Source organism: Schistocerca serialis, chromosome 4 (genome assembly GCF_023864345.2).
Source record: "Schistocerca serialis cubense isolate TAMUIC-IGC-003099 chromosome 4, iqSchSeri2.2, whole genome shotgun sequence".
Lineage (NCBI taxonomy): Eukaryota > Metazoa > Arthropoda > Insecta > Orthoptera > Acrididae > Schistocerca > Schistocerca serialis.
In genome coordinates this window covers 675,500,659-675,514,547 of record NC_064641.1, presented here as the reverse complement: position 1 = coordinate 675,514,547, position 13,889 = coordinate 675,500,659, and the positions used below count along the sequence as shown (strand labels likewise).

General features: G+C 44.6%; 1 protein-coding gene across 3 annotated transcripts in view; it reads left to right on the top strand.

The window, feature by feature from the left end:
* LOC126473156 (receptor-type tyrosine-protein phosphatase N2) overlaps positions 1-13,889 on the top strand; it is a 467,189-nt gene that overhangs the window by 336,773 nt on the left and 116,527 nt on the right. For all 3 annotated transcript variants that reach the window (XM_050100018.1, XM_050100017.1, XM_050100019.1), the window contains 2 exons: positions 3,734-3,777; positions 3,857-3,960. In XM_050100018.1, the coding sequence (XP_049955975.1) occupies positions 3,734-3,777; positions 3,857-3,960 (148 nt within the window). The remainder of the gene's footprint in view (positions 1-3,733; positions 3,778-3,856; positions 3,961-13,889) is intronic.

The following is a 13,889-nucleotide window of genomic DNA, read 5'->3' as shown; positions in this document are numbered from 1 at the left end:
GGATCAGATGGTGCGGTGTGAGATTTGTATTATATTAAATAAATTTTTTTACTTCATTCCTGCACCTCCATCTCAGAGTGTCCCGGCGAGGTCCCAGCTAGGAACGGCAAGCATATCCTACAAAAAAGGATTCTGTAAAACTTGTGAAAACTGCATACGAATTAGTCTATAATTCACAATGGCTATAAATTACATGCACGAACAATTAATAACAGACTGAAAAGAATAGCTTTCTGGAGAAAAAATGGTTTTATAAAAGAACAATCATGCAGTGACAATTTTACAATAGAGTGACGGATCATGGAAAGGAAACGAGAACATAAATTGGAGGTTCATAAAGCAATTGTACATTGTGAAATAGCCTTCGATAGGGTGAATATGTAGGCTATATGCTGCGGAATATAATGTAGAGAAGGTTTCTCGAAGCATTTAATATGAGTGATAAAATGTTTGTATTTAAACTACGAAATTTTAATTAATACAGGCAAAAGAGAACAGGACCTTAACAATCAACAGGGGAGTACGACAAGGAGGGATAGGATCTGCTGAGAAATCATGGTTAAGAAAAAAATTCGATACGTTGCGCCGTTTCCGATTTAATTAGCACTTAAGTCAGCCAGTCAGATCGTCGAGTGTGCAAATTCAAGTGGCCCGCCAGAGACGATCTCGCCAAACGTGTTCTTCGTTTGGTTCCTGAAATGGAAAAAGATAGCAATACAAAAATCGGACATGGGACTGTAGTAAGAGTCGAACCCGAGCCAATGGCTGAGAAGTCTTGTGCTCTTCTGTCTACGCTATGAGAACAACTGACAGCAATTGTATCTGGCAAGATGGTTGAATCGGGGCCCGCAGTGACTTTATTGGCTAACTTCATTGTTGGTTAAATCGGAAAAGGCTCAACGTATCGAATTTCTTAATTAACAATTCTTTCTCGGCACATCCTGGACTGCAACATCATTGCAAGCTTTGTAGACCAACCTGTATACATTAATGACAGTGGAAAAAAGGATTTTAACCAAGAATAAAAGAAATGCTAGAAACATATTTAAATACTGCACTCTTCGTTAACGACCAAATAATTTTACGAAAGACGGAGAATCGTTTGCATTCTCTATAACTCGAAAATATCAGAGATAAAACTTAAAACCACAGTTACGGGAAAATACCCAGTTCCTTCTAAAATAATTCCAACGAAAAATCAGTTAAACAGGTATCTCGTTTTCAGTTTTTAGGATGTGATATAAGTTTTGAATGTGATGATGACAAGTTTCAAATGATATGTGGCACTATGTATAGAGCATGAGCCATAAAACCCGTAAAGATGCAAAGATAAAATTCTACAAAGTACTGACAACACCTGTACTCACATACAAAAGTGAGACCTGGACAATAACTGAGGAAAACCAAAGAATGACGAAGTCAGCTGAAATAAAATTTTTTAAGAAAGTAAAATGATGTTCTCTGAGAGGAAAAAAAAAATTATGAAATAAGGAAAGAATTAAACATATTTTTCATGAATAGAAGAATAGAATACGCGATAACACAACGGAATAAGCATTTTGAAAGAATGGAGGCACATAAAATAGTCAGATACTAACAGATTATAGACCTAAGGCAAAGAGAGATACCATAAGACCACGAAAACGAGACTTTTGTAAAGACAAAACAGGCTGTAAGGCTTCTCCTTGAAGTGAAGAATAACAACAAATGTACCATCATGAAAGAGAAATATTGACGTCAGCCGCATGAGGATGCTGAAATAATTCAGAGACGACAAGTGAAAATTTGCCGTACTGGCACTCGAACCCGGATTTCCCACTTTACGCGAGTGGTCACCTCTACCGTTTGGGTATACGAAGAAGCTTCCTGTCCAGCCTAAATTCCCAACTTGTCGCACACAACTTCCGTAGCACGCTCCCGACCTCACTGGTCGCAGCAAGAGATCGGACCTACGGTGAATCCACACTGAAGATGCCAAGTAATGCCGTCAAACCATAGATATTGCTGCTATACAGGGACAGAAAAAAAATCGCAGCACCAAAAAATAATTAAGGTACAGTAGTGAAATTTCGGGACTACATTTGACACCGGCAAGAAAATTATTTCAAAAAGCAAAGGAAAGTGGATTAAAGGCAAATGAAGAGCCAATAAAATTCATGAGCGTAGAAAGGAATTACAAGACAAAGAGGCGGGAAACCATATAGATTGATGACCACGCTTTAGAAGAAGCAGACCACTTTAAACATCTGCAAGGGGGGGGGGGGGGTCGAAGTAAATAACAGTAATGATGAGAAACACGAAATAAAAGCGAGGATAAAAGCGGAATCCAGAGGAACATATTCACTCAACAAACTGCTGTCAAACAAAATTTTTACCGAGAGGAACTAAAATAAGGATACATAAAACTATAATCAGACCACTGTCACTATATGGGGCAGAAATATGAAGAGTAGATAAATGAACGAAGAGGTAGATAAAGGTTTCCGAAAATAAAATCCTCCGGAAGAGATTTGGACCAATTTGTGAGGGAGGAGAATGGCGAAGAAGAAAAGCCGACCTGTGTGGCCTAGCGGTTCTAGGCGCTTCAGTCTGAAACCGCGCGACCGCTACGGTCGCAGGTTCGAATCCTGCCTCGGACATGGGTGTGTGATGTCCTTAGGTTAGTTAGGTTTAAGTAGTTCTAGGACTAGGGGACTGATGACCTCAGATGTTAAGTCCCATAGTGCTCAGAGCCATTTGAACCATTTTTTGAAGAAGAAAAAACAGAGAGCTCAGGGAGTTATATACTGAACCAGATATTGTTGCGGAAGCAAAGACAAGAAATCTGAGATGGGCCAGGCATATCTATAGAAGAGAGGAGGGGTCAATATTGAGAGAAGTGTCGGAGAAGAAACGCGAAGGGCAGACACCTTTAGGCAGACCAAAAGTAAGATGGAGGTCAGATGGCCAAGGATCATCAAATACTGGAAGCAGAGGAATAAGATGCCAAGGACAGAACGCTGTGGAGGAGGCTATTTGATGTGTCCAAAAACCGATTGCAAAAAAATGGGTCAAATGGCTCTGAGCACTATGGGACTCAACATCTGAGGTCATCAGTCCCCTAGAACTTAGAACTACTCAATCCTAACTAACCTAAGGACATCACACACATCCATGCCCGAGGCAGGATTCGAACCTGCGACCGCAGCGGTCGCGCGGTTCCAGACTGAAGCGCCTAGAACCGCTCTGCCACACCGGCCGGCAAACCGATCTCAGTTTGTGGATACAGGAGAATAAGAGTGAGCAAGTAAGTTATTTTACTGTTGTTTGCAGATCTTAGGATGGTTCATGTTGAACTAAAATTGGTCATTTCAAAAAAAAGATAGCAATCAAGTTCGACATTAAAAAGACTGTTAAGTCAAAACTTGTAACATACACTGATTGTAAACTTTCCTATGACGCATCAGTATATTACTTTTGAAAAGTCAATTTAGTTTACTATTAGTACTCCACGCTACTTTTAATCTTCTGTTTATTGTTTTTCCTATCCATGTAGCCTTTGACTTCATCTGCCCTAAATATCAAAACTCATTCACTGGCTCAATGTCTTCAAGGTTAATTTGTACTCTTATGTATTTGATACGTTAGTGAGACATTGATTCAGTGTTGCAGTTAACTTGGTTTTACACAGAACTAATTAATGACTTCAGTTCAGCCAGTATTGCTTCCGTTATCACGCTTCTCGATGTTGCAGGTGGGCCCAAACCAGAAGAAGAGGCGCCCTCTGAGCAACCTGAGGTGAGTCGCGTCACACAGGACATTTTTGTTGTTGCTGGAGTCTAGGTGTCCGTGCACTCCGCTGGTTCTGCTGTTCCAGGTGGAGGAACGCCCGAAGAAGAAGGAGGTGCTGCCTGACAAGCCCCCTTCTGACCAGTATGACACAGTCGATACCAGATACGCGTACATTGGATTCAAAAACAGGTACGTCCTCTCAAGATCTGTTCTGCTGCTAAGCTGAAGCGGGGCGATCTGTTATAGCGTCAAGTATAAGCATCCTGAATAACTAAGTAAGAAGGAAATGCTCGGCGTTAGCGTGTGGGAGACCCATCACGTATTTCAACGTCTCAAATTGAAGAGTTATACGTTGCTCATGATGTTCGTGTGACATGTCGTGACAAGTGCTGTCCAAAGTAGAGGACTTGTACAAACAGAACCTCGCGTTTGAACACTCTACAGCGTTTCTTGTTAGTGCAAGAAATGTACGCTGAGGTGACAAAAGTTGTGGAATAGCGAAAAGTACATATACAGATGGCGATAGTATCGCGTACATTAGGTGTAAAAGGGCAGTCATTTGTACTCAGGTGATCCATGTCAAAAGCTTTCCAACGCGGTTAAGGCTGCGCGACGGGAATTACCAAACTTCGAACACGGAATGGTAGTTGGAGCTAGACGCATGGGATATTCCATTTCGGAAATCTGTGGCGTTTATGGGCTATGGCAGCAGACGACTGACGCGCGTGCCATTGCTAACAGCACGAAATCGCCTACAGTGCCTCCCGTGGTCTCGTGAACAGGTCGGTTGGATCCTAGACGACCGAAAACCGTGATCGGGTCAAATGAGTCCCGATTTCAGTTGGTAAGAGCTGATTCTAGGATTTGAGTTTGGAACAGCCTCCACGAAACCATGGACCCAATTTGTCAACAAAGCACTGAGAAAGCTGATCGCCTGCAGTGCCTCTCGTGTTCTCGTGAACAGGTCGGCTGGATCCTGGACGACCGAAAACCGTGATCGGGTCAAATGAGTCCCGATTTCAGTTGGTAAGAGCTGATTCTAGGATTTGAGTATGGAACAGCCCCCACGAAACCATGGACCCAATTTGTCAATAAACCACTGAGAAAGCTGATCGCCTGCAGTGCCTCTCATGGTCTCGTGAAAAGGTCGGTTGGATCCTAGACGACTGAAAACCGTGATCGGGTCAAATGAGTCCCGATTTCAGTTGGTAAGAGCTGATTCTAGGATTTGAGTATGGAACAGCCCCCACGAAACCATGGACCCAATTTGTCAACAAAGCACTGAGAGAGCTGATCGCCTGCAGTGCCTCTCGTGGTCTCGTGAACAGGTCGGTTGGATCCTGGACGACCGAAAACCGTGATCGGGTCAAATGAGTCCCGATTTCAGTTGGTAAGAGCTGATTCTAGGATTTGAGTATGGAACAGCCCCCACGAAACCATGGACCCAATTTGTCAACAAAGCACTGAGAAAGCTGATCGCCTGCAGTGCCTCTCGTGGTCTCGTGAACAGGTCGGTTGGATCCTGGAGGACCGAAAACCGTGATCGGGTCAAATGAGTCCCGATTTCAGTTGGTAAGAGCTGATTCTAGGATTTGAGTATGGAACAGCCCCCACGAAACCATGGACCCAATTTGTCAACAAACCACTGAGAGAGCTGATCGCCTGCAGTGCCTCTCGTGGTCTCGTGAACAGGTCGGTTGGATCCTGGACGACCGAAAACCGTGATCGGGTCAAATGAGTCCCGATTTCAGTTGGTAAGAGCTGATTCTAGGATTTGAGTATGGAACAGCCCCCACGAAACCATGGACCCAATTTGTCAATAAACCACTGAGAAAGCTGATCGCCTGCAGTGCCTCTCATGGTCTCGTGAAAAGGTCGGTTGGATCCTAGACGACTGAAAACCGTGATCGGGTCAAATGAGTCCCGATTTCAGTTGGTAAGAGCTGATTCTAGGATTTGAGTATGGAACAGCCCCCACGAAACCATGGACCCAATTTGTCAACAAAGCACTGAGAGAGCTGATCGCCTGCAGTGCCTCTCGTGGTCTCGTGAACAGGTCGGTTGGATCCTGGACGACCGAAAACCGTGATCGGGTCAAATGAGTCCCGATTTCAGTTGGTAAGAGCTGATTCTAGGATTTGAGTATGGAACAGCCCCCACGAAACCATGGACCCAATTTGTCAACAAAGCACTGAGAAAGCTGATCGCCTGCAGTGCCTCTCGTGGTCTCGTAAACAGATCGTTTGGATCCTGGACGACCGAAAACCGTGATCGGGTCAAATGAGTCCCGATTTCAGTTGGTAAGAGCTGATTCTAGGATTTGAGTATGGAACAGTCCCCACGAAACCATGGACCCAATTTGTCAACAAAGCACTGAGAAAGCTGATCGCCTGCAGTGCCTCTCGTGGTCTCGTGAACAGATCGTTTGGATCCTGGACGACCGAAAACCGTGATCGGGTCAAATGAGTCCCGATTTCAGTTGGTAAGAGCTGATTCTAGGATTTGAGTATGGAACAGCCCCCACGAAACCATGGACCCAATTTGTCAACAAAGCACTGAGAAAGCTGATCGCCTGCAGTGCCTCTCGTGGTCTCGTGAACAGGTCGGTTGGATCCTAGACGACTGAAAACTGTGATCGGGTCAAATGAGTCCCGATTTCAGTTGGTAAGAGCTGATTCTAGGATTTGAGTATGGAACAGCCCCCACGAAACCATGGACCCAATTTGTCAACAAGGCACTGAGAAAGCTGCTGGAGGCTCCATAATGGTGTGAGCTGTGTTTACATGGAATGAACTGGATCCTCTGGTTCAACTGAACTGATCATTGACTGGGAATGTTTATGTTCGGCTACTTGGAGACCATCTGCAGCCATTCATGGACTTAATGTTCCCAAACAATTATGATAGTTTTGTAGATGACTATGCGCCATGTCCCCTGGCCACAACTGTTTGCGACTGGTTTGCAAAACAGGCTGGATAATTCGAGCGAATGATTTGGCCGATGTGAATTCCATCGAACATCTATAGGACGTAATCTAGAGATCAGTTCGTGCCCAACATCCTGCACTGGCCACACTTTGCTCTTTTGAACAGCTACAGAGACAGCATGGCTCAATATTTCTGTGGGTGACTTCCAGGGACTTGTTGAGTCCATGCCACGTCGAGTTGCTACACTACATGTGGCAAAAGGATGTCCGACACGACATTAGGAGGTACCCCATAACTTGTCACCGCGGCGTATGGCCTCTTAATGACGCTGGCATACTGCAGACAGGACAATTGTCAGGTTCCAACCTAGTCGACACACACTAAATTCCTCCATAGTTTATCCTTGATGCTCTTAGCCCAACTTCCCCATCTGAGCATCATAGCCAGTGTCTTATGCTTTCACTCCGTAAAATAACATTAAGTGAAACTTGCGGAAAATGAAAAATGGAGACACTGAAGTTATGGTATTGCAGCCTTCCGCCTTTGTCCATATACAGTCATAAGTCTCCAGAGCCACGAAGGGTAACTAACGATTACAAAACGCGCAGGTCCTTCAATTTTTCATGAAGGGTAGTAAGACAAATTTCCATAATCATAGGCCTACGTTGTTAACGTCAGTTTGTTGTGTAATTATGAAAAACGTTTTATGTTGGTGTATTACGACGGTTTTGGACAGCGAAACTCTCCCAGGGATATCAACATGGACTCCGCCAACAGAGATCTTGCGAAATTCAGCTAGCTCTATTTGTCTACATCTACATCGACATCCATACTCCGCAAGCTACCTGACGGTGTGTGGCGGAGGGTACCTTGAGCACCTCTATCGCTTCTCCCTTCTATTCCAGTCTCGTATTGTTCGTGGAAAGAATGATTGTCGGTATGCCTCTGTCTGGGCTCTAATCTCTCTGATTTTATCCTCATGGTCTCTTCGCGAGATATAAGTAGGAGGGAGCAATATACTGCTTGACTCCTCGGTGAAGGTATGTTCTCGAAACTTCAACAAAAGCCCGTACCGAGCTACTGAGCGTCTCTCTTGCAGAGTCTTCCACTGGCGTTTTATCTATCATCTCCGAAACGCTTTCGCGATTACTAAATGGTCCTGTAACGAAGCGCGCTGCTCTCCGTTGGATCTTCTCTATCTCTTCTATCAACCCTATCTGGTACGGGTCCCACACTGTTGAGCAATATTCAAGCAGTGGACGAACAAGTGTACTGTAACCTACTTCCTTTGTTTTCAGATTGCGTTTCCTTAGGATTCTTCCAATGAATCTCAGTCTGGCATCTGCTTTACCGACGATTAATTTTATATGGTCATTCCATTTTAAATCTCTCCTAATGCCTACTCTCAGATAATTTATGGAATTAACTACTTCCAGTTGCTGACCTGCTATATTGTAGGTAAATGATAAATGATCTTTCTTTCTATGTATTCGCAGCACATTACACTTGTCTACATTGAGATTCAATCGCCATGCCCTGCACCATGCGTCAATTCGCATGAAATCCAGAGCGCCGTAGGCTTTGGCAACTCCATTAATGACGGGAAGGAATTTGATACAGTTCCGCACTGTCTTCTAGTGAACAAAATACCAGCTTATCGAGATTCGGATCAGATTTGAGACTAATTTCACGCTTTAATGTATTGGGTTGCTGCATATTTTCCTAGCGTTTTACTGTAAGTTTAATAAAGACTGCAGATACACATAACACAGAGTTAGGAACCTGTAATATGATATCCTTCATTATTCACAACATTCTGCCAACGCTAGGGTAACTTCTCGATTCCGCGACTGTACAAATCAGGCGGTTTCGAGACGAGGAACTCGTCGAGTCATGTTCAGAGCGCATTTGCTTCAGGAAAGGAAGTTCCTTGAAAGTTGTTCGATAGAGAGCGGAAAAGGTGAAAATCTGACGCGGAAGATCAGGTGAATAACGTGGGTGCGGAATGGCTTCCCAACCCAATTCTTGTGTAATATTTTTTGTCAGTCTAGCAGAATGCGTTATCATGGAGCAGCTGTAAAATTTTTTATCAGTCTAGCAGAGTGCGTTATCGTGGAGTAGCATCACTTAAAGCAATTTTCCCGGTCGTTGTTCTTGGGTTGCGTCTGCAAGACGTCTCATTTGTTGACTGTAAGTTTCAGTAATGATGGTTACACCTTAGTGAAGCAATTCGTAGTACACCACATCGCCGCTGTTCCACCGGATGCATAACATTATCTTTTGTGGATGCAGGCAGGTCTTTGTGCGGGAATTTGCTGGTTTATTTGGGCTCAACCATTCCTTTCTTTTCTTTATGTTGGCATAAAGATACCATTTCTCGTCACCAGTAACGATACAGGATAGGTATGGTCGGTGTTGTTCACGAGCCAATTAATGACGAACAAGCAGAGATGCACCTACGGCCAGCCACTAATTTGTGATTTTGGCTTAGAGCACAGCCCGTAACATTTGCCAGCTCACGAGTACACTGACGTTGTTCATTATGAATCAATACGTTTAAAAGATCTTCATCAGACCCCAAAGGTCTTCCTGAACGTGGAGAATCACTAATGTCAAAACGATCCTCCTCAAAACCACAAAACTATTTTCTTGCCGTGGTCTGTTCAGTAACATTATCCCCATAGACAGTGCTGTCACCCCTCTACTGACCTTAAACAGCAGAATATGTCGAAATGTTCTGATCTATCCACATGCCACTCCATTTTCTACACTCCAAAGCTCCACTCACTATATCCAAATGAAAAAATGACAAAATGTAAACTTAACTAGCAATAGTGAACTACAAATAAAAAACGACAACTAATAAATAAACCCGTAGCAACCGAAATACCAAAGTGCAAAACCGAAGCGCTATGAACTAATGTACCAACCTAATAGATAAACTTCAACATGTCATACTGAACGGAACAAAATGCAGCATAAGGGTAATTTCCATAGTACCCATAGGAAATCTGGTAGGATCGTAATTGTTTACAATATATCTCCATCCATAGGCACTGCCAGGCCCATCTGTACTGACCGACCGCCGTGTCATCCTCCGCTAATGGTGTCATTGGATTAGTATGCAGGGGTGTGGGGTCAACATACTGCTCTCCCAGCTGTTGTCAGTTTTCGTGACCTGGAGCCACTGCTAATCAGTCAAGGAGCTGCTCATCTGGCGTCATGAGGCTGATTGCACCCCTTCCCAGGCCTAGCATCAGGGGAAAATCCCTGGCAGTACTGGGAACCGAACCGCGGTCCTCCGCATCAGAATCAGCTGGGCTGACTTTTCAGCTGGGTGTAAAAAAATGGAAATGAACGCTTGCGGGGCAGGCCCGACCACCTTGGTGCAGGTCTTATTACATTCGACGCCACACTGAGCGGCCTGTGCGCCGGATGGGGATGAAATGATGAAGACAACACAACACCCAGTCCCTGAGCGGAAAAATCCCCGATCCAGCCTGGAGGTGGGGAGAAAACAGGATGGAAGGGGGGAGGGGAAGAGGGAGCCTGGTGAAAGGACAGAGGAAGGGAGGGGCAGGTGAGGATCAGAGTTGCTAGGAGGGATAAATGGAGGGATAGAGGGCATCATCCGGCAGCGGAGTCGACGGAAGCCACCTTGGGAAAGGAAGGGTGTAGAGGTTGAGGGTAGGAGGGACACAATGGTGAAAGTGCGGCAGAGGGTGGGTGTTGGAGAGGAGAGGAGCAACCAGTTGATGAGGGGGATCAAGGCGGCAGGAGGTGTAAAGGACACAGATATGCTAGAAGAAAAGGAGCATATGGGGGAAAGGAATCAGGTCGTAGAGGATCCGCATGGGGGACAGGAGGCGTATACGGAAGGCGAGGCGGAGTGCATGGCACTCGAGCATCTGGAGGGACTTGTGGAATTTTGGGGGGGGGGGGGGGGGGCGGATATCGACGCGGGACTGGCATAACAGAGGAAGGGATGGATTAAGAATTTGTAGGTGTAGCCAGAGGGGAGTTTGAGGAGTCGGAGGCAGTTGTGGGCTTTGGATTGGATAGAGCGGAGATGAGGGATCCAGGTGAGGTGACGGTCAATGGTGAGGCCAAGGTAGGTGAGGGTGGGGGTAAGCTGGACAAGATGGGTGCAGATGGCAAGGGAGAAATCAGGGAGCCGGAAGGAGTGAGTGGTAGGACCTGCGATGATTGCCTGTGCTTTCTGCCTGTGAGCATTCCCTATTGAAGGGTAGACACAGATGGGGCTCGGGTAGCTGTATAACCTCGCTATCTGTTGGCGAACGACGCTGAAACAATTGTCAGTACATCTACTGTCCCCCAGGTGGCATAAGCCATCATCGAACCAAAATCGACCTCGTGTTTCCAGGTGTAGTAATTTTTTTTTTTTTTCTGGCAGTGTAAATGATCTAGTTGATAACGTCTGGAGCTCCATGAGGTTTATCGCAGATAATAAGGTTGTTTATAAGAAGCCTGCAACGCCAGAAGACAGCAGCAAACTGGAGAAAAATCTGCAGAGAATCATATTTGGTGAAGGGACTGACATATAACCTTGAACGTTAGTAAATGTGACGTCCTGCAGGTAAATAAGCGAAGGGATCCAGTAACGTGCGATTACATTACAGGCAACGAATAACCATAATCACTAAAATACCTGGGAGAAACTGTCCGGAGCGACCTGAACAAATAGGAGAAGCAGGATATTAGCAGGAAGAGTCGTAAGGAAATGTAATCCATCCACGAAAGCGGAAAAGTGGCTTGCAAAACACTTGTTCAACCGATTCTTGAGTATTGATCATTATCCTGTGATCCTTAGCAGGTTAAATAATAGGACAGATAGACATGAACGAATGAAAAGTGGCGCGTTTCCTTACGCGATCGTTTCGTCGGCGCGAGAGCTTTACGGAGATGCTCATCGATTTTAGTAGCAGAACGCTACGGGGAAGGCGTTGTCCGTCACAGAGAGCTTTACTGTTGATATTCCTTCCTTGCACATACGTCTCGCAAAATGACCACAACGAGAAGATCAGGGAAATTAGAACTAATACGGGGTTTTACTGACAATCATTTTTCCCACGTGCCATTCACGAAAGGATTAGGGTAGGGGAGATCAGATAGTGATACTAGAATATCCTCCCACCGCCACACACCATCAGCTGGTTTGCGGAGTATAAATTTAGATGTAGATGTATTTGCACGCACTCGAGGAGTGTAAAATTGACGCAGTTATACTTAAATGTCGCAATCATAATTGTTGTTGTTGTGGTGTTCAGTCCTCAGACTGGTTTGATGCAGCTCTCTATGCTACTCTAACCTGTGCAAGCTTCTTCATTTCCCAGTACCTACTGCAACCTACATCCTTCTGAATCTGCTTAATGTATTCATCTCTTGGTCTCCCTCTACGATTTTTACCCTCCACACTGCCCTCCAATACTAAATTCGTGATCCCTTGATGCCTCAGAACATCTCCCACCAACCGATCCCTTCTTCTAGTCAAGTTGTGCCACAAACTCCTCTTCTCCCCAATTCTATTCAATACCTCTTCAATAGTTATGTGATCTACCCATCTAATCTTTAGCATTCTTCTGTAGCACCACATTTCGAAAGCTTCTATTCTCTTCTTTTCTAAACTTTTTATCGTCCATGTTTCACTTCCGTACATGACTACACTCCATACAAATACTTTCAGAAACGACTTCCTCACACTTAAATCTATACTCGATGTTAACAAATTTCGCTTCTTCAGAAACGCTTTTCTTGCCATTGCCAGTCTACATTTTATATCCTCTCTACTTCGACCATCATCAGTTATTTTGCTACCCAAATAGCAAAACTCCTTTACTACTTTAAGTGTCTCATTTCCTAATCTAATTCCCTCAGCATCACCCGACTTAATTCGACTACATTCCATTATCCTCGTTTTTCTTTTGTTGATGTTCATCTCGTATCCTCCGTTCAGGATACTGTCCATTCCGTTCAACTGCTCTTCCAAGTCCTTTGCTCTGTCTGACAGAATTACAATATCATCGTTGAACCTCAAAGTTTTTATCTCTTCTCTATGGATTTTAATACCTACTCCTAATCATAATTAGGACAAGAAATACTACTTGTGATGCAACTGAAGATACACACTTGATCGGAAGTATTATGACAGCCTATGTAATGCGGAATTGACCGCTAGGTGTCACGAGAATAGGACCCACCGGTATAAAAGTAGGCGGGGGGTGTTGTACTGTCAGTCAAGAAGCTGTAACAGCAGAATATGTCTAGGAGAATTAGTCCTTCCGAACGTGGACTAATCATTGAACTTCACCTGAGTAACATTGTATCCTGCTAAGTCACCACAAGCGCACTGTTGGTGACTGAGAAGTGGAAACACGAAGAAACGAACACAGCTATACCAAGAACAGACAAACCTCTTGTACTGGAGGACAGGGATCGTCGAAGATTACGGGGGATAGTTGTAATAATTCGCGTGATATCTACGAGGGTCGGTCAAAAAGTAATGCCTCCCATTTTTTTCTACTTAAAGAAATTAAGTTAAGTGAAAAATTTGAATTTGGCGCCATTCCTCAAACCTTCTTCTGCAATCCACTGCAGTAGTAACTTTCTGTGTCAACAGGTGGCAGCACAGCAGAAGTTTGTAAGATGGCCGACATCGATGTTCGTTTGAGACAGCGTTGTGTGATTGAATTCTTGAATGCAGAAGGTGAAACGCCCATACGCATTCATGAAAGACTGAAGAAGGTGTATGGTGTTGTGACAGTGGATGTCAGCACTGTTAGACGATGGGTTCGTCGTTGTAAGGAAGCTGAAGGGCAAACACCGTTGACTGACGAAAAGCGGAGCGGCAGGCCGGTGAGTGCAGTGACTCCACACAACATTCAGCAAGTTGATGACATCATTCGTGGTGACCGTCGGGTGACTGCAGATGAAGTGTGTCGCATTATTTCTCTTAGTAAAGGCAGTGTGATCACGATTATTAAACAATTGGGGTACTCAAAAGTTTGTGCACGGTGGGTTCCAAGAATGTTAACCGATCAGAATAAAGAGGCAAGGAAAACAATAGCCTCCCAACACTTGCAGCGCTTCCGTTTGGAGGGAGATGAGTTTCTGAAAAAAATTGTGACCGGGGACGAAACATGGGTGCATTTTTTTGAACCCGAATCAAAGAGG